The 20,148-nt window shown below is 41.3% G+C and overlaps 1 protein-coding gene across 2 annotated transcripts in view; it reads left to right on the forward strand.

Moving 5' to 3' along the window:
• The window catches only part of SH3GL3 (SH3 domain containing GRB2 like 3, endophilin A3), a gene marked incomplete at both ends in the record, with an annotated part of 60,440 nt that extends 40,971 nt beyond the window's left edge, over positions 1-19,469 (forward strand). Inside the window, 7 exons of one of the 2 annotated variants that reach the window (XM_082488760.1) lie at positions 1,280-1,352; positions 2,865-3,008; positions 4,582-4,715; positions 6,127-6,285; positions 11,910-12,013; positions 13,274-13,401; positions 19,240-19,469. In XM_082488760.1, the coding sequence (XP_082344886.1) occupies positions 1,280-1,352; positions 2,865-3,008; positions 4,582-4,715; positions 6,127-6,285; positions 11,910-12,013; positions 13,274-13,401; positions 19,240-19,469 (972 nt within the window). The remainder of the gene's footprint in view (positions 1-1,279; positions 1,353-2,864; positions 3,009-4,581; positions 4,716-6,126; positions 6,286-11,909; positions 12,014-13,273; positions 13,402-19,239) is intronic. The other variant, XM_082488761.1, reaches the window with a different exon arrangement.
• Positions 19,470-20,148: the final 679 nt, after the last annotated feature.

Consider the following 20,148-nt stretch of genomic DNA (forward strand, 5'->3'; position numbering starts at 1 on the left):
CTGTTCTAGAATCAAAAAAGTGTCACGTTTCAAGTGATAAAATGGTATTGTAGATTCACCTGGGGGGAAGACCCCACCACGTGCTTCCAAACTTAAATTTATAAGAATAAGTGCAAATTTATCCTTGGGCCTTGTCAGCTCAGCCAAGGGAGAAGAGACATCCACGATGGCTGTCTGAGCAGAGGAAGCCGCTCTGACACCTCTCGAGAGTGAAGAGAATCTCTTCCAAGAATGGTGCAGAGTATCAGGAGGGGCCTTCCGCCTCTCTCTGTCAGGGAGATTAGAGAGCGATGTCTCCAGTGTTTAGTGAGGCTTTGTAAACATCACGAAGCCTGCCCATCTGTTATTATTCATGATAAAAATCTAACTACCGAGGTCAAATTTTCTCTTGATACAGAATTATATTTCTTAATTTAACTGCACGTTCAGAAATTTACATGCATTGTTGTGGAAATTGAGATGTTTGCTCTCCACTTGTTAGTTGTGTTGCAAATTCAACGATGTTACTGCCAGTTTCTGCTTTTTCAGCTTTTATGTGCTTTTTTTTAATTGCCCTTGTATTTCTGTGTATTTTTTTAATGTTCGTAGTAGACCTAGGTCACAGCTTTTATTGTTGGTAGATTGAGGAAAAAAAGTCTTGCGTGTGGTGGTTTGTTTTTTTTTTTTTTTTTTCCAACACGCACTTTTGAATTCATGATCCAAACAGGTTTCTAGGTTTCAGTTTCTTCGGCTACAGAATAATTATTTCCTTTCCCTTCATTATAAGGGAAAAAATAATGTGGAGGCCCTTAGGGAGAAAAAGGGAAACAAACCAGAAATGTGAATTTTTTTTTTTTTTTTTTTTTTTGTAGCATTTTAAAAACTATTACATGGGAAGACAATGCAAACTACTGCTTTAAATGGCCCTGACCCCAAGATTGTGAGGGATATGTTCAGTCCTTTTCACCTGTGGAGAAAGCGGTCTGAATAACAACTGTGGGGCTAGCAGGAAAATTGTAGTCTAGAATGTGTAAGCAGTGGTCAAGACTGATGGGCTGGAAAGGCAAGCCCACATTTTGATATAAATCTTCTTTCCTTCCCAGTACTACCTGCCAATTAATATGTTTTTGGTAAAATCCTGTTGTAACTATGACATGGCTATTTATTTCAAGCTATGATATTTGCTTTATTTTAAATAAAATTTCATTATCAGCTAGAATAGTATATTATGTCTAATAAAATGATAAACTTTCTAGTAGTTGATTTGCTTTTTGCCAACTGTGTTACTTTTCTTTTTCAGAAAATCGATGTTACTAATAAAGCTGTAGCGGAGCTTCTGTCCAAATCCACAGAGTATCTTCAGCCAAATCCAGGTAGGATAGGAACAATAGGTGTAGGATTTTGCTGAACATTGTCTTCCTACTTGGAAATTCATCCTAGGTAAATAAAAGCTAATTAGGTCATCATTGTGAGCCTTCTGGGTGTCCCAGAGAACTTTACCTGTGTGTGCAATGAACAACTGTAGAGTTTATATGCGGTAAGTCTGATCTGGGGTACGTTCCACTGGCAGCACACGGTGCATCTGGTTTGCTGGGCACGTGTAGGTTGTGCACGCGAGACATGCCTCGGACAGCTTGGGCCTCTGGTACAGCACCTGTGTTCATGATTGTGCTGGATTTCCTGGAGTGGGATATAGATCCCTACAGTGAAGAGAACGCCAACATTTTGGTTTTTTTTAGCAGAGATATAAAAAGCTGTTGAATTTAACTCATAGGCTGCCACCATCAGAGGTACTGGTGTTTACGTAGCCATGGGCAAGAGGGCTGTTATTTGCTTATCTGGTATTTGAATGAGGTTTTGTGTTTTCTGGACCCTGCTAGGTCTCTGTGGATTTTGGATTGTCAGTTAATAAAGGTTTTTCAAATCTTGTTTTAAGAAACAAGAAAGGAGACACACTTACATTTGCAGTCACAAAGTTTATCTGTTATGACCTTGATTCACTGTCCAAACCAGCTGTTGGAAGAACCTTCATTTTCTGAGACCTGTTTGACTGAATTCCTGTTTAGTCAGCTATACCAGTGACTTCAAAGATAGCCATCTCTTGTGGGTACCTTATGAGATGACATTCCAGAAGAAGTTTAATGGGTTATGTCTACATAAGGATGGCAGGATTCTGTCCTTTACCAAGGCCCAGCCAGCATGTTCAAGATGAAGCTGGTCACCATGGTCCACATCCCTTAGGAATGCCCTGTCCGTGGCTGCTACGGTGTTGAAGAAGCTGTTGAGTGGTAACTGTAAGGAGTAGATTGGAAAAAATGTCCCAAGAATAAATGCATGTTTTTGTCATGATATGTGCAAGATAACATTAAATTAATTTGTATGTACCAGGCCATTCTGCAGAAAAAATTTCTACTGTCTTGATTACTGGAACAAAACCAAAAAAGGACAGGGGAAGTTCTGCAAAGTTCTCACAAGCAAAAGAGGGAGAAAGCAAGCATGAAATTGGCTTTGGCTGTGCTTGTCTATTCTGCATTTGCTTTCTGCAGTGCTTCTAAACAAGGGGTATACAAGTAGGAATATTCAAAGGAATGCGAGTACTGATGATTATCCACAGAAGGTGATAAGCACTCCCACCATATATCTGCCTGGAGAAATTATACTTAGTTGTGAATAAAAAGCAGTTTCATATGACCCATAATATTGTTGAATGGATACTTATTTCAATTTTGGTTATGAAGTACTGACAAAAAAAACCCTTATGAATCTACAGACCAGCTTAGTGACTTGCTTCATGACATTGTGTGTTAAATGATTTATAGCTTTAAATATATTAGTTTTAAAAATGTTTTTATATCTTTTGTGGGTTTTTTTTATGTCCTTCTTAGCATACAGAGCCAAGCTAGGAATGCTGAACACTATGTCAAAGATCAGAGGACAAGTTAAAACCACAGGCTATCCCCAGACAGAGGGACTCCTGGGAGACTGCATGATACGGTATGGCAGAGAGCTTGGCGATGATTCTATGTTTGGTGAGTTTGTGTATCTCCTCTGTGAATATTTCAGCATAAATTTTTTTGCACAGTATTACTCGGTGAAATAACCTATGTAAATAGCTACTGCAGGTAAGAGGGAAAGTACAGTGATCAGGGGATGATTGATACAATTAACAAAACATGATGCTCCAGCTCTATTGCAGGTGGCTTTGATAACGCTATTACTGATGCTGTCTGATTATTCATATTATTACCATAACCATTTTAGTTTCTAAGTTGCCAAAGCTAAATAATTTTGGGTGATTCTTAGAGGCACTGTATTTCTTTCAACTGTTGAATAAAAATGGTTACCCCACATTTGAGAAATAAACGAAGGGAAAAATTTCTCATAGAAAAAAGTAAGGAGTAACTGCGTTAATTTTTTTTTTTTTTTTTAATAACGATCTGGTATTTCTGTGCTTTGGAGCAGTGCACCTTAAATATGCATTTTCTTGTTTTCATGAAAATGAACTCTAGCTTGGCCATGCTACAATTCTTTGGTAAATCAAATCTTACCTATTTCATCTCAAGATATTCTGGTACTTCACAGCCAAAATCTTGGTCGAGGCCTTGCTTGCTGAGCATGCATAGTGTGTGGGTTTGACTGGAATGAATTTGAAGCATTGTCACAGATCTTAGTCAGTGGGTGCTTTTTGATATGGCTGGGATTAAGAGAGAACCAAGAAAAATACATGAGAAAAGGAAAATCCCGGTTTGGGGAAAGAGAGGGGACTAGGGCTGGGAGAGAGTGGTATGGGCTGGGACTGCCTGCAGCAGCCAGTACAGAACTGGCTGGCTCTGTTATGTTCTGTTGCTAATATCTGCAATTTTACACCCAGTGGTTGTCTTGAAATAGTAACAGCTGTGTAGGCGTAGGGACCTCACACTGGAGCCCAAATCAGTGCTGCATAGGGAAGGATGCTGCTGATAGCCAGACTCATTTATTCTCCTCACAAAAGAGCAAAGTGGCACAACTCACCTGTGAGCTGGATGTATTTGTCGTTTTGCAAAAGCAAGGGGGATACTAAATAAAACCAGGAAAGGGAAAAGAACATTTCAAACACTGTTCTGCCTGCTGATACTTACATGCTTAATAAAGTATACAGCTCTGTTAAATAGGTGGTTTTAAAGAAGCAGCAACAGTTTCAACCAAAAGGAGCCTTAGATAGAATGCATGCTGTGTGTGAGGAAGCTGTAAAACATGATTTTGTGGTTAAAAAGTTACTTTTTGTGTATTTAGTAATATCACTAAAGCTGTAGAAATTAATCGGCTTGGTTTGCAGTTCTCAAAGTGGAGGAGGTTTGTAACTTATGCAAATACAGTAGGGTAAATAGTATTTCAGCTTTTTCCCTGATGCCCTTCAGGGGAAAAAAGGTATACTTCAGAACAAAAACTTTCCTGTTCTAATTTTCTGTAGGGGACAAGCAAGTGTGAAGCTTGCATTATTTTTTGTTACTCTTGGAGGGCCTGCAGCAGATACAAAAATACCTATTTGAAATAGCTGTTTCATAAGCCAAATTTTCTGGTTTAACATATATTGAGATATAATTAGCCTATTCTTTACCATAGGCCTTGCACTACTGGATGCTGGTGAGAGCATGAAGCAAATGGCAGAGGTGAAGGACTCGCTTGATATTAATGTCAAACAAAATTTTATTGATCCTCTACAGTTATTGCAGGACAAAGATTTAAAAGAGATTGGGGTAAGTTTTCCAGGGTAAAGCTTCACTTATCAAGAATCGGCATCAATCAAACTCTAGTTCCCTGAGATATTTTTCTTGAAAGCAATAAGGTAAATAAATTTCACTACATTCAAGTTTGTCTCTCTAGCAAAACAGTAATGAAATCTGCTTAAAATCAATGCCTGGCTATTTCTCGCTTGTCTAACTTACTCAATTTGCCGTATTGCTTGTACATTCTGTACCAGGAGTATAGTGAAGAAAATTATATTCTTTGTTTTTCTGCTATTTTATTTTAATGGACTTGTTTATTAATTTTTATGAAGATGTGAGTGGGCTGTGATTTTCTGCGGCTGATTATCCTATGTTGCCATCTCTGTCAGTCTAAAGCTGTTTATAGTGGAGGATGAATATAACTGTTGAAAAAGGCAATTCAGGGCAATCACAGAGTGATCTGAAAAGTGCCATAAAATGTTGAAGTGCCGTATGCTACTATAGGAAAAATATAGGAAGCTGAAGAACACATTTTTAACCTTTAGAGTTAAGTTTTTCAGTGCTGTTGTTTACAATGTGACAATTCAAAGAAAGCCAGGCAGTCTCTGTTTGAGTCTGTTGATTCCAATAGACTTGGGTAATAAGCAAGTTAAAACCCTGATGAAGTGCAGAAATGAAAGTTATTTTATTTGTTTACACATAAATGGATGTGGAACGCATAGCAAAAAGATAGTAATAATGTCTTGATGTCTGTAGCTGTCTCCTATGATACATAACTGTCTTCAGTTGTAGTTCTGAACTGATGAAAAGAAATTGTTTGATGTTAGCTTTAATGAGCATTTTGTACTGTCACTTTGAGTCCATTCTGTAAGTCTGTCAGTCCCATGATTTTTGGCAATAGAAAAGCTTTTGTAGTTATATCAGATAGAAGTGTCAAGTTGACACCTAACAAAGAAAGCAAGAATACAAGATTTGTTGGAGCACTGCTTATGGAATAAGAGGGGAAAAGAACCCTTTAACTTTTAGCTGTCGTATTGCAAATAATTCAAGAGGTAAAAATGAATTAAATGTAGAATATGGGGACTGTCACATATTTAGATTGGATCCTGCTTCTCATTTAGACAGTCTGAGGTGTTACACATTTAGCGTAGTCCATGAGTTGGATGCCTAAGTTCGGCAAAGCAGGATAGCCAGTTCCCCAAGTGTTAACAAATGGATGTTTATTTAAAGTCTGTACAGTTTAAAAATTCACTCATGTATACAGTCTTAGACTTACCTGATGCTGCCTTAGATCAAAAGGATGGAATGGATAATCTCTGAGCCTTTTATTTCTTTGATTCTGCATATATTTGCATCCATAACTGAAATTTCGTTAAATCACAATGTGTGTGTTTGGGCACATCCCGTTTGGACCTCCTCATGAATGTTCTGTCTTATTCAGCATCATCTGAAGAAACTAGAAGGACGCCGTTTGGATTATGATTATAAAAAGAAGCGTCTTGGAAAGATACCAGATGAAGAAGTTAAACAAGCAGTAGAAAAATTTGAAGAGTCAAAGGAACTGGCTGAAAGAAGCATGTTCAATTTCTTAGAAAATGATGTAAGTCTGTCCTGCGTTTTTGTTTGCTGCAGTACATCCAGGAGGGCAATGTTTATGGGACTGGATAAAACCTGTTCCATCCCTCACAGGAGGTAAGGTCTGAAAGCAGAAGGTGTGCCTCTTTCCTCTTTTAACCTCCTGTCAGAGAGGAACACAAAGCCCGGCAGTAAATGCCAGTACTCAAGAATTCAGGAATTTCTTCTGGAGATAGAGTGGCTCAGACAAGATTGTCACAGAGGTCTTATGTAGTTTTACAGTCTATAAGCAATGAACTACCTGAGAGTAGAATTCAGTTTGATCAGTGGGAGGGAGAATCACAGAATCACCAGAGTTGGAAGGGACCTCTAGAGATCATCTAGTCCAACTCCCCTGCTAAAGCAGGATTGCCCAGAGCACATTACTCAGGACTGCATCCAGGCGGGTCTTGAAAATCTCCGGAGAAGGGGACTCCACAACCTCCCTGGGCAGCCTGTGCCAGTGCTCTGTCACCCTCACCGTAAAGAAGTGTTTCCGTGTATTTGAACGGAACTTCCTGTGTTCCAACTTGTGCCCGTTACCCCTCATCCTGTTACTTGGAACCATTGAAAAGAGCCTGGCTCCATCCTCCTTCAACCCACCCTTGAGATACTTGTATGCCATAATAAGGTCTCCCCTCAGCCTTCTCTTCTGCAGGCTAAAGAGTCCCAGCTCTCTCAGCCTTTCCTCATAAGGCAGATGCTCCAAGCCCTTAATCATCTTAGTTGCTCTTCGCTGGACTCGCTCCAGCAGTTCCCTGTCCCTCTTGAACTGGGGAGCCCAAAATTAGACACAGTATTCCAGTTGTGGCCTCACCAGTGCAGAGTAGAGGGGGAGAATGACCTCCCTCGACCTACTGGCCACACTCTTCCCTATGCAGCCCAGGATTCCATTGGCCTTTTTGGCGACAAGGGCACATTGCTGGGCCATGGATAATTTACTGTCCACCACAACCCCCAGATCCTTATCCTCCAAGCTACTTCCCAGCAGGTCCGCCCCTAACCTATACTGGTGCCTAGCATTCTTCCTCCCCAGGTGCAGGACCTTGCACTTGGTTTTGTTGAACCTCATTAGGTTCTTCTCTGCCCAGCTCTCCAGCCTGTCCAGGTCACGCTGGATGGCAGCACGGCCCTCTGGGGTGTCAGCCACCCCACCCAGTTTGGTATCATCAGCAAACTTGCTGAGGATACACTCTATCCCCTCATCCAGGTCATTAATGAATATATTAAACAAAATTGGACCGAGTATTGACCCCTGGGGGATACCACTGGTTACAGGCCTCCAACTAGACTCTGTGCTGCTGATCACAACCCTCTGAGTTCTGTCCCACAGCCAACTCTCAGTCCACCTCACTGTCACCTCATCTAGCCCATACTTCCTCAGCTTCCTAATGAGGATGTCATGGGAGACAGTGTTAAAAGCCTTGCTAAAGTCAAGGTAGATGACATCCATGACTCTCCCCTCATCCAGCCAACCAGTTATAACATCATAGAAAGCTATCAGATTGGTCAAGCATGATTTACCCTTGGTAAATCCATGTTGACCACTTCCAATAACTTCCTGTTCCTCAACGTGTTTGGAGATGACATCCAGAATGAGTCGCTCCATTACCTTCCCAGGGACAGAGGTGAGACTAACTGGTCTGTAGTTCCCTGGGTCCTCCTTCTTGCCTTTTTTGAAGATCGGAGTGATGTCAGCCTTCCTCCAGTCCTCAGGCACCTCTCCTGTTCTCCATGACCGTTCAAAGACGATGGAGAGTGGTCTAGCGATAACATCTGCCAGCTCTCTCAGCACTCGCGGATGCATGCCATCAGGGCCCATGGACTTGTGAATGTCCAGCTTGGCCAAGTGGTCTCTGACACGGTCCTCCTCAACTGAGGGAAAATCTTCCTCTCTCCAGACCTTCCCCTTTGCCTTCAGAGTGTGGGATTCATGAGGGACAGCTTTAGCAGTGAAGACCAAAGAAAAGAAGGCATTCAGTAACTCTGCCTTCTCTGTGTCTTCCACCACTAGGGCACCTGTCTCATTCACCAGTGGGCCTACATTTTCCCTAGTCTTCCTTTTTCTATTGATATAGTCAAAGAATCTCTTCTTATTGTCTTTAACTGCAGTGGCCAAGCTGAGTTCTGATTGAGCTTTGGCCCTTCTCATTTTCCCCCTACATAGCTACATAGCTTTGTTATATCTTGATAGTCCTCATAAGTTGCCAACCCCCTTTTCCAGAGAATGTAAACTTTCCTTTTTTTCCTGAGGTCCAGCCAAAGTTCTCTATTTAGCCAGGCTGGTCGTCTTCCCCGTCTGCTCGTTTTTCGAGACAAGGAGATGGCCTTCTCATGCGCTTTTAAGAGCACCTGCTTGAAGTATGCCCAGCCTTCCTGGGCACCTTTGCTCTTCAAAACTGCCTCCCAAGGGACACTCTCGACCATGCTCCTAAACAGGCTAAAGTCTGCCCTTTGGAAATCCAAGGTGGCAGTTCTGCTGGCTCCCCGCCTTACTTGATCAAGAATTGAAAATTCTATCATTTCATGATCACTCTGCCCAAGGCGACCTCCAACCTTTACATCCCCCACAAGACCTTCTCTGTTAAAAAACAGTAGGTCCAGTAGTGCACTTCCCCTAGTTGGTTCCTTCACCAGCTGTGTTAGGAAGTTGTCTTCCACACACTCCAGGAACCTCCATGACTGTTCCCTCTCTGCTGCATTGTATTTCCAGCAGACATCTGGGAAGTTGAAGTCCCCCACAAGAACAAGGGCAGATGATCGTGAGACCTCTGCCAGCTGCTTATAGAATACTTCATCGGCTTCTACATCCTGATTAGGAGGTCTATAACAAACTCCCATCACGATGTCTGCCTTACTGGCCTTCCCCTTAATTCTTATCCATACACACTCAGTGTTGTCATCCACACTGTTAAGTTCCAGACATTCAAAACTGCCCCTAACATAGAGGGCCACCCCACCACCTCTCCTTCCTTGCCTATCCTTTTTGAAGAGTTGGTAGCCATCAATTACAGCACTCCACTTGTGTATGTCCTCCCACCACGTTTCTGTGATGGCGACTATATCATAGTTTCCTTGCTGTACAATGGCCTCCAGCTCCTCCTGTTTATTTCCCATGCTGCATGCATTAGTATAGATGCACTGCAGCTGGGCTAATTGTCCTGCCACTTTCTTGGGGGGACAAGCCCTAATTTGCACCTGATCATACTCAGACACTACTGTAGCTACCAAATTATCACTACCCCTCATGTCTTTGCTGTCACGCAATTCACCATCCCCCACCATCACTGGGACAGGCTGCAAGACCTTGCTAACACTTTTACCCAGAAGCACTGGTACGCTTCTCCCAGGCACCTGGGATCCTCTCTTCTGTCCACGCACAGAGGAATAGGGGGACATGCTTTCTGCCATATAATCACAGAATTGTAGGAAAAGAGAACTGGACCTATTTGGGCCTATTTCAAATCTTTCCCTTCTCCTGTAAGTGCAGCATCACAGAAAACACACTTAGAAAGAAAGAAGTGTGCTGTCTTCTGTGAGTAAAATGCAACAAGGGGGAGCTGTTAAGTGGGAATATTTAACTGAAAGCAACTTCTCCCTCTCTGCATACCTGTGTAATGGCCAGTTATAAACTAGCCTGTGGCTCCTAAACTGTTTGTGAGTGGGACACATTTGTTACAGCAGTGTATAAGTCAATAACCTCTTGCTGTCTTACGAGTGCAAGTTATATGAGGGCAGCAAAATATATAACATCCTCGTCAACAATTTCGGCACACTGTTCCACTGTGGGCTCTACCAATTGCCTGGTTGCAGCGTATGCGTTTTATAATTCTGTCTTGCTTAAGCAGCTGAGAAATTTTTTGGATAGTGTTTATCATTAGTCAGAGCCCCAAACTGAGGATAAAACAGTGCACGGATTAAAATGGTTTAGGTGAGCTGATGGGTTATACTTTCTAGTATAACTAATTCTGCCTTGGGGAGGGGGTGGACTGGATGTCCCTTTGAGGTTTTTTCCATACCCACTTTCTATTGTTTCTGTTTAAAGAAAACTCTGTGCTCCTTCCCTTCCGGTTTCCATACTGACCCAGTCTGTGTCCTCCTCAAACTTCTGATTTCAGCCTTCTTGTCTAATCCCAGACTGTCTCACTGGGTTTGCAGAGATCTTAGCTGCAATTGCTTCCTTCCCATCCTTTCCAGTTCCCTAAATGTCTCCCTTTCTTGGTCTCCTTGCCCTGCAATCTTTGTTCTCTGGGCTCTGGTTCCCAGCCATCTTGCCAGGTGCCTTTCCCAGACTCAGTCCTGATCCACATCTCTTTCTCAGGTTTTTGCACATCTAGTTCCAGACCTCCCACATAGACACTGTTGCATGCACTTCTTATCAGATCCATCTTCCTGCCTTTCCCACTCAGAGTCTCAGGCTCCTCTTGCTAAGTGGCTTTCAGTCCCTCAAGTTTCTCTGGCTCTTTCCCAGTCTCTCTCTCTCTTCCTCTAATCCACAATTCCATCTCCCTCTGGGCTCTTAGTCGTCTTGTTTGGACAGTCCTTGTCTATCCATTTTCTCTGACCACCGCATCCAAACCCCAGGCACTCTGTGTATTGTCCTCAGCTGGTTTACATTACTCTCTTCTGACTGTGATGGAATTATATCAGCTGTTGGTTTGGTTCTGTGTGCTTCATTTCTGTATGCTGTGTGACAATGTTTGGCTCTCTTGGAGTCCCGGCAGAATTTCTAATAATCTTTTTAACCGAGTAAAAGCAGACAAAGCATAGCACAAAATTGCCATGGGTCCATAAAACATTTGCAGAAAGTTTACTCAGATGTCGTCTTGTGATCCAATGTCTGAAGACATCGTGATGGAATGGAAACATGTCAGACTTCTTGGGGTCTGTTGTCTTAATGTTGTCTTAAAGGAAGAGGACAAATAAATATCTGTTACTGTTCCATTCCCATTACAGCTTGAACTTTTCACTTTGTGTTAGGGGAATGAGATTATTTGTTACCTCATGAATAAAAATATTTTGATTTTTCTTTCTCGTTCACATTCTCCCTTTCCTCAGCATTCATATTTTTGAATGATTGGCTGATACTTTTTAAATCCAAGTAGATAAACCATGTTTCATTTATTGGTTTATAAATGCTGCCATCTAGTGAGGTAAGTCCAGATCATTTCAGAACTGTAGTTTGTAAACATTGCTAATAAACACTAATGGGTCTGAGTCATAAGAGCTGTCACAGTGTGATTTCTTCCAACGTTGCTGATCAGAAGAGCCCCTCTTTCACCTGCTAAGGGGTCATGTCCTCTTAACCGTTTTGGGCTTTGTGTTGACAGACAGCTGGCTTGGAAGTTGAAAGCAGAAGGGATTTGCACATTGTGAAAGGAAATGACTCAAGGACCCAGCCCTGAGTTAGTGAACTAGAAGTTACACCTCAGTTTTGTTTAGTTTCCAACTGGCAATTTCTTTGATAGAATCACATATGCTCTCTTTCAATAGCCTCCACAAGGTATCATGGTCTTTTGAAATACCAGGTCTGTTTTGAATGATCTGTTTGTTTATCCTTCAGCTGAATGTACTGCAGGATCCTTACAACTATTTTCCTCTCTATTTCAGGTAGAACAAGTTAGCCAGTTGGCTGTGTTTGTAGAAGCAGCACTAGATTACCATAAACAATCCACAGAAATTTTGGAGGATCTTCAGAGCAAGCTGCAAAACCGGTAAGACTGAACCCATCAGAAAATTTTGAACCTCTTCTGCAGCTAAGGTTCATGAGTGTGAAGAGCCACTGAAGCAACAGATCTTGTAGCACCATCTCACAGATGCACGTTTGCTGTGCCTTTACTGGACTTGGTTGCTTTAAACCACTGCCACCTGGCAACTTCTTGCTGGTGCTGTGGGCCTTTAATGTAATGCAGGATCTGCCCAGAAGGCTTTGAGCATGTGCAGAATCTCTCGCTCACATATGTGGAGGTTAAGCCAGACAGCCTTCATTTGTTTATAGGTTTATTTAAACTTGCATGGTCCGAGTTGTGTTTTGGAGGCTATTTTTATTGAGATTAAGGGGTATAACAAAATTCTGCAGCAGAGTAAGGAAATAGCCAGTTGGCTAGAAACTCAGCTGTGCTGTAATGCACTTATGAAAGACCCAGATACTTTTTGTCATCCTAACAGAAGAGAAAAAAAAAAAATGCTGCTGTCATTAATTTGTTATATGTCACTCAGAGAACCAGCAGAGAACAGGAGAGCTAGATGACTTGAATGTCACCATAGCGCAGGCTAGCATTACAGCTGTGGAGTCAAGCTAACTGGGGCTTTCCTGGGATCAGGGTGGACGTGGTGGCTGTATTAGCACAGGGGAAGCTGTGTCTGTGGACACCCTGTACCATCCCAGCTGGAGGGGGCAGGGAGACAAGGAGGTCTCAGCTGGGCCACGTGCACGTACAGGAAGAGACAGCGAGACAGTTGTGCTGACCAACTGGTTGTTTCTCATTTTTTCTAATAAAAAGGCAATGTGTGAGATGCAGTCCCTGGGCCTCTGTCCTGGCTGGGTCTCTGCATATGTCATTTGCAGTTGAGCTTTCCAGGGAGCTCGTTCCTGGAACTTCTGCTGAACTCAGTGGCAGCTGTGGATGCTCAGCACTTCTCAAACTCGGGCTGTTAAGCTTTATGCTTCTGTCAGCAGGACTAGAGCATTAAATAAAACAGGGACTTGCTGCAATTCAAGTACTGCATGAAAATTGAGCAGCTTTTATTGAATAAACTTGCTCTCCATTGTCTGTCCCTGTCCCCCTTCCTCCCACCCCCCACCTCCCCCCCAAAAAAAGCCTAAAGCCTAAATCCAAAATCAGCAGAAGGTTGTCTGGGTTTCCCCCCCCCCACACACACCTTTCAAACACCAAAGCACTAAACATGAGTTGAAGCTCCATAAGTATTTCTTGCTTAAGGTAAATCTCTTGCCACTCTTCTCTGTGTTCCAGAATAAATGTAGCATCTAGTCGGCCTAAACGTGAATTTAAGCCAAAGCCTGTAATAACTACAACTCTGGAAATTGGTGATAATCAGCAGCACAATGGGATTGCCTATAGTTCTTCCATAAAATCGTCAGGTAAGTCTGTGGCCACAGAATTACCATATCGATAGATGTTTTGCCAGATTGTTGCTTGAGGTATTGCTTGTACCGTGAGAACAATGGATCCATGAGGCATCAGCATCCACGTATATGACTCCAGTTTGTTTCCCAGATTTGGAAATGGGATTGTGAAGCAGGATTCCTCTCAACAGTCTCTCACCCACCTGAGATTTAGGTGTGGCATTCTGCTTGGTCTTTTAGGCTCTCTGTATTGCCACTGAGGGTGGGAGGAGAGAGAGGGAAAGGCGCTGGCAGAAAACAGTTCATTTCTTGCAAAGACAGAGATGCCTAAGGTGGGTGTGTTAGATCTGTCCGGAGCATCTCCAGCTGTTAATTTCTCTGCACAGTCTGAGACCATAAATGATCAGTACAGGATCTTAACTGTTAGTCCTGTAAAATTCAGAGAGGTAACTTCCACCCCTACTGATTTTATTAACATATTTTACTTCACTGTCCCTTAATGTATGTACCAAAGTGTGTGCATTTATGAAGTGAAGTACTTAGGTACTCATCGGTGTGTGAGTAGGATCCCTTTCTTTGATTAGGCTCTGATTCCACAAAAAAATCAACTGTTGAAAGCCCTTGAAAGTTGTGTGAATGAGAATAATTAGTAAGGTTACGCTACTCATTGAAATAGCTTTTCCTCATCTCATTAATGAAATTATGCTGCCCTGTCTCCTTAATGACTATAGTGCGTGATGAGAAGACCAATAAAAAATAATAATTAAAAAAATTACAAAAGACAACAATATGCAAAGAAAAGAATGAAAAAGCCATTTTTTTCAATAAACATTATTTCTAAGGAAAATAGAGAGGAAGCAGTGAGCCAAAAGTTCCCTTCTGTACTTGGCATGGTATCTAGGATCATTTTCTAAAGCTTTTTTTTATTTTTTTTTTCCCCTCACTCTCCAATTTCCTCTTTCCTTCAGTCTTTTTCCTTTTTAAAGGTTGTTGGGAGAGAAATGAGAGAATTAAAGGTGAAAGAATAAAGCTTGGAGTGGTAACTTCATGCACCTTCTAATGTCTTTTTAATTTTCTTGCACTCTGCTGCAAGATGAAGCTATCATACAATCCTTACTGAAGGGGATTTGCAGCAGTTTGGCAGCGTAAATCCACCCAGCAAGATCTTATTCCTCGATTTGTTTCTTTTGTGCCTCAAGGTACTTGAGGGTGTGTTAATGAAGGTCCCCGTGCTGCCCGAATGCTAAGAGCAGTTTTGTGTTGCTGTCAAATGTGGGGCTGAGGGAGACAACCCCTCTTCGCACACTCCTCTCCCTTCACACCGCTGGTTCCTAAGATGTGATTCAAGGACGCGTTTCATTCAAAGCACTGGGAACGTTTGCAGCAATGAATAAGTTTCTAGTTATTTTCACAGTACATCTGGATAAAAGTAGCAAAAACATAGCAAACTTTATTAAAAAATTCAGCATAAAATTTCTAGGCCCCTTTCAATTACTTGTCAAGTTATATAGGCTTTATTTTTTCTGCTTTGCATGTGCAGTGGAGAAAGAGTGTGGAGAAGGCATTTGTATATAAACTGCTGTGTCAAACCAGAGATAAAATAGCACACACTTACAGCGGTTTATCATTGCCATGAAGCAGTTGATCCAAGATGTCCTTTAAGGGTAATCAGTCCTGACTTTGGGAGAAAGACAGACTGGATGACTTCTCAAGGTTGCTTCCAGACCATTCAGTTAAAGAAAAATGCTAGTTTTAATGAGCTAAAATTCAGTGAATGAACTGAAAAATAAATGACCACTGATCACTAAGATAAGGAAGAAGTGAGTCACTTCCATTCATTGTTTCCACTCATGGAATATTGCATCAACTGCTCGCGCATCACTAAATGAAGGTCTCTCGCTTACTGCTTGGCTCACTCTGCTGTCAAATGGAAAGGAAATAAAGCTATGAAAGAGATGAAAAGGAGAAATGGTATATATTTAATAATTGTTGTGATACTTAGTGTTGCTAATAATATCAGAAAGACCATCTATCATGGTTTTTTTTTTTTCCTCCTGAAGAAGCTGTGGATGCTGTGCTTGCCCTCCCCAGCAGGTACAATCATCAGTGAAATCATTGTTCATTCTCTCCTTTCTCTCCCTGTTCCATACTCAAAAGTTATCCATATGGATTTCTGTGGAGCTGCAGTGAGGTCAATGTACTGTGCTTGTAAATGGAGAAAACTTTCTGTTCCTGTTTAAAATCAGAATCATGAAACAGGTTAGATTTATGGTCTGTGAATTAGAAATGTGAACCAGGCGTCTGTAAGCAAAACTGCTAAATGTTTTAAGGTCTCCATGTGATAGCATTGTGATCGCCCTCTCCTTTTCCATTTAGAAAACTGACCTGTTCATCCTACACAAGCAAGCACTTTCATGCTTAATTTCCCCTCTTTACACGTTGATCCTAATAAAATGTAGACCTTTAATTTCTCTGATACTGTCACTCAAGGGAAGTAATATCTTAGTATTCAGCGAACTCTTGGAAATCAGCAGGACAGTTCCAATAAGCTGTGATCCATTCAGCACAACTACCACAATCCAGTTCTGATTGTTGAAATGGCTTTTCCTGTGTTTCTCCATAGCTTTTCAAGTTAAGTATCAGCTTCTTGGAGCAGAAATAGTATTTTCCTCTGTACGGTCCCTAACACATGGGAATTATTTACTACTAATGACTTGCACACATTTGCAGGGCTAGCTTCACAGAAACATCGTTTTAATGTTGTGAATTATTTAGCTGCTTTGATTAAGCACAGATAACAAATCTGTGTTTTTGTTCTAATTCATTGGTATCCTTGTTAATCAGCTGAGGCTATGAGCATCATCTGGCTCACTTCAGAACTCTTTAAATGTTGTGTTATGTCACACTTTTCATTCTTTTTATTAGTCAGGTTTGACTACGATATGAAACAAAGGGGTCTGGTTGCCATGTGCTGGAATTTAACATAAGCATCTACATGTTGACTCAGTTCAGCTGTGAGGGAGACTTGGATTTAATTGTCTTAGCCAGCTTCCAATTTGTGATTAGTAAAGTATAATTTTGCTACCATATGCATACAGCATGGTGTAGAAGGTGCAGGTACAGGCAATAACTCCCCTTGAGGGGGGAAAATAACCAACCAGCCAAACAAACAAACTAGCATTGAATGGCTTTCTGGTTTCATCCTATAACACTCTGGAAATCAGACAGTTTCTTGCTTAACCTGTTGTTGCGGTGTTGTTTTCCATTTGGGCTGTCCAGATTTGAGTGGTCTGGAGAGTAATGACAAGTGATCCTTGAAAGTGACAGTGAAGTGTGGCAGTTTAGCTCCACAACTGGAAAAATTAGAGGCGTGTGTGGTGTTGCAAGTTAACATAAACACTGTTTGCAGGAAAAAAGAGTGCAATTTCTTTTGCTTAAACCTCTGCAACGGGAAAGGATGCGCAAGTATTTAATAGACAGGAAAAGGCTGGGATCATGTCACCGATTCTGTGATGTTAAACAGCGTATGTTACAGACTGTCAGGCGGTGCTGCCCCCGTTACCTTGGTCAGGGAAACTTTGTCTCTTTGGATTATACAGTAGCAGCAGCTGCTCGACTCTAATGAAGACTTTGCCTAATCCTACAGCCTGGAGTGAGACAGTTGTACTAGCGGTGACTGTTGTTTAAAAATCTTTCCAGGCTGCCAGACATTTCTTTTCACTTCTTTGGAGCTTAAAATGAACCAAATGTGATCCATCTCCTATCAGATACCTTACTGTCAGAAATTAACTGCCTTGCAATAATAAATTAGCCCCATCAGAGCAATTGGGGAAAGCAAGGAACTTTGTCAGTTATCCAGAGCGCTGCCTTCTGCTGTCGACAGTTCCAGTGAGCTGGTACCAGTTCTACCTTGGCAAAGACTGAACGTAAATGAGCTATTTTTGAACAGAATCAGTCCATTTTTATTGGGAAACTGTGGCTCATCTTTCTCCTGCTTAGAATCTTTCAGCAAAAATATGTCCAGAACCAGGCTTTGACCTGTGTCATTGTATTAGACCAGCCATAATTTAGTTTGTTCCTGTAGAACTTTGTCCCTACCCCATGCCTTCCACAGGCAGGAGGACTGCTCCAGTGCTGTTACCACAGTGATCTGGGAGGTTTGCTGAGGGGGATCTCTGTGTCAACAGCTCTCTTCCATTGTTATAAATAATAACTCTCTTCTATTGTTATAAAGGATAAAAGATACCCATAAAAAACAAAATTCTTACTTCCCAGTTTTAACACCAAGTATTACCCCTGATTGTATTATTGTCAATTAAAATCTTAGCTATTATATTTGTATTGCATTACCAATTGTGCGGAGATTTACTCTGACAAAAATTACTCTTCAAGGTGATTGCATGGTTGGCATGTGTGATAGCTGGGAGAGAGAGTCAAGACTAGAATATTTGAGAATTGTTGCACTGTTTCAAGTAAAACAACTTGAATACCTTGGCGTTTAAGAGGTTTAACTGCTTTAATGTAAGTACTAGAGTGTTCTAGGGTTGTCATGCTATAATGTCGTTTACTGCTGTTTACGTGGCAGCAGTGTGAAATCTTTTCTCCTGTTCTTCATTTATAAATATATTTCAAATTACCAGACTTTTACTTGGATATGCTGTATATGTTTTTAAAAATCTGTTATGGCTGAACTTCAATTGAACCTCTGGCTAATCCTTGGCCACAGAGCTAAGCTTTACAATTTGAATATTACATTACATTTTATTAGAATAAGTTTTTATTCATAAATAGGAATGAATGAAAATATTACATGTGTATCAACACCACAAATCCAAACCAATTAACACCTCTTCATGAGAATATCTTTTAAAAAGGTGACTGCATTTACAAGGTTAACTTCTTTTGCTAATGGTGATTGTGTTTTTATTATATTTAAAGTTAACAAGTAACAAGTTAAATTAACAAGTAAATATTTATATTTACTTGTTTTCCTGTAAATATATGTACTTGCTGCTATATTTGCATAAGGTATGGTTAATATTTTAAAAGAGTAATCTGGAATGAAGGGCAAACTTGGTTTTGCAGGGCAAACAGTGTAAGTCACAAGAACAGCCAGACACGGTATCAGAAAGCTGTTTTCATCTGTAGAACAGTTTGACAGGCACTGTTGTTCCTAGCGTAACAGTTGCTTTAGCTCAGATGAAGGATGTGTACAACAAAGGATTTGAACACACAAACTTGGGGAGCAGCACCCCAGAACTGACTGTCACTGCCCAAGGGAGGTGCAGGTGGGAGTGTTAGTGCGGGAGCAGCCGGGAGCCTTGCTCCTGCCAAGGCACGGGCAGCAGGAGGATCCAGGTGGCTGTCTGTGGGCTGTGCGTGTGTTTGTCAGAGGGACCCTGAGCCCCGGCCCTCTGGTAGGTATTCCCGCAGTAGCAGTGTGCGGCACTACTGTTTGTTAAACGATTACTTGTCACTTCCCCTGTTGACTCTTCTGCTTCCTCAACTCCTGCCCTTCCAGTTCCTCGAGCCACCACTCCAAAGGGACCACACCGATTTTGACAATGGTGATTACTCAAACTATCTGTTTGAGATAAACATCCTTTTGAAAGGGAAGGCAACTAGGAATGAAAATGGAGTGGGATCTGAACTGAAAGGAGAAACAGAATTATGCTTTAAACTAATTATCACTACTATTATTTTTTATATCTAGAAGGACCAGATGTTAATGGGTGAAAGCACTGGAAAAGCTGCGGGCGGAGAGGGAGAAATTAATGACAGCAGCACTACATTTTTTGACCCATTGTTTTATGCTTAGTGGCTGTGGGTTTCTGTGAAGCTCTATTAATACAGAGTTTTTTTCTGTTACTGGGGCAGGTTCTTCAATGCACATGGATCAGCCTTGCTGCCAAGCTCTCTATGACTTTGAGCCAGAAAACGAAGGCGAGCTGGGGTTTAAGGAAGGGGACATCATAACTTTGACCAATCAGATTGATGAGAATTGGTACGAGGGGATGTTAAATGGAGAGTCTGGCTTCTTCCCCATTAATTATGTTGAAGTGATGGTTCCCTTGCCTCAGTGATTGTGTCATTCGAGCTGTGAACGTGATTTCATGACTGAAATGGATTCACAAATGTTCTGTCAGTGTGGCATTCTGTGAAAGCCTTGCTATTTGACTGACTTACTGACTTTTGTATGCGTCTTTTTAAAATGTATTTATTTTATATTCAAAAAGATTTTACCTTTCCTGAGTCCATCAACCTGCAAAAAAACCCATACCCAGTTTTTTTGCTTTGTGCCTTGAAGATCACTGTATGAAGTGTTTACTGGTAGCTCACTGTTGCTCCAAAAATGCATTTCCTTGCTATTATTGTATGTGGATTTTTTTATCTTTGGCTGCAATGATTTTAATATTGAAAACCAATTTTAAAAATACTGTAAGTGAAGCTAACTGTAACCAGTTCCTAAGTTACTGATGTCATTGAGCTCTTTTCATCTATTACACTGTAATTTAACCTGAGCGAGTTAATCCATGTTTCACATTGTATGTTGACAAAAGGCAAAGTGGTGGTTGTCAATATTATGATGTTGTTGTACTAAGTACAAGTTCTCTCAGCATTGAAAATTCCTATAATTTACTGACCAAACTGAATAAATATTTCTGTGGGATAAGAACAGTGGTTGCTGCTTCTATTCCTATAGTTCTGGCATTTGTTCTTGAGCTGGAGGTCACTTTTGCTAAATATGTCAGCTTTCAGTGA

The sequence above is a fragment of the Vanellus vanellus genome, assembly GCF_965231255.1.
Source record: "Vanellus vanellus genome assembly, chromosome: 11".
NCBI lineage: Eukaryota > Metazoa > Chordata > Aves > Charadriiformes > Charadriidae > Vanellus > Vanellus vanellus.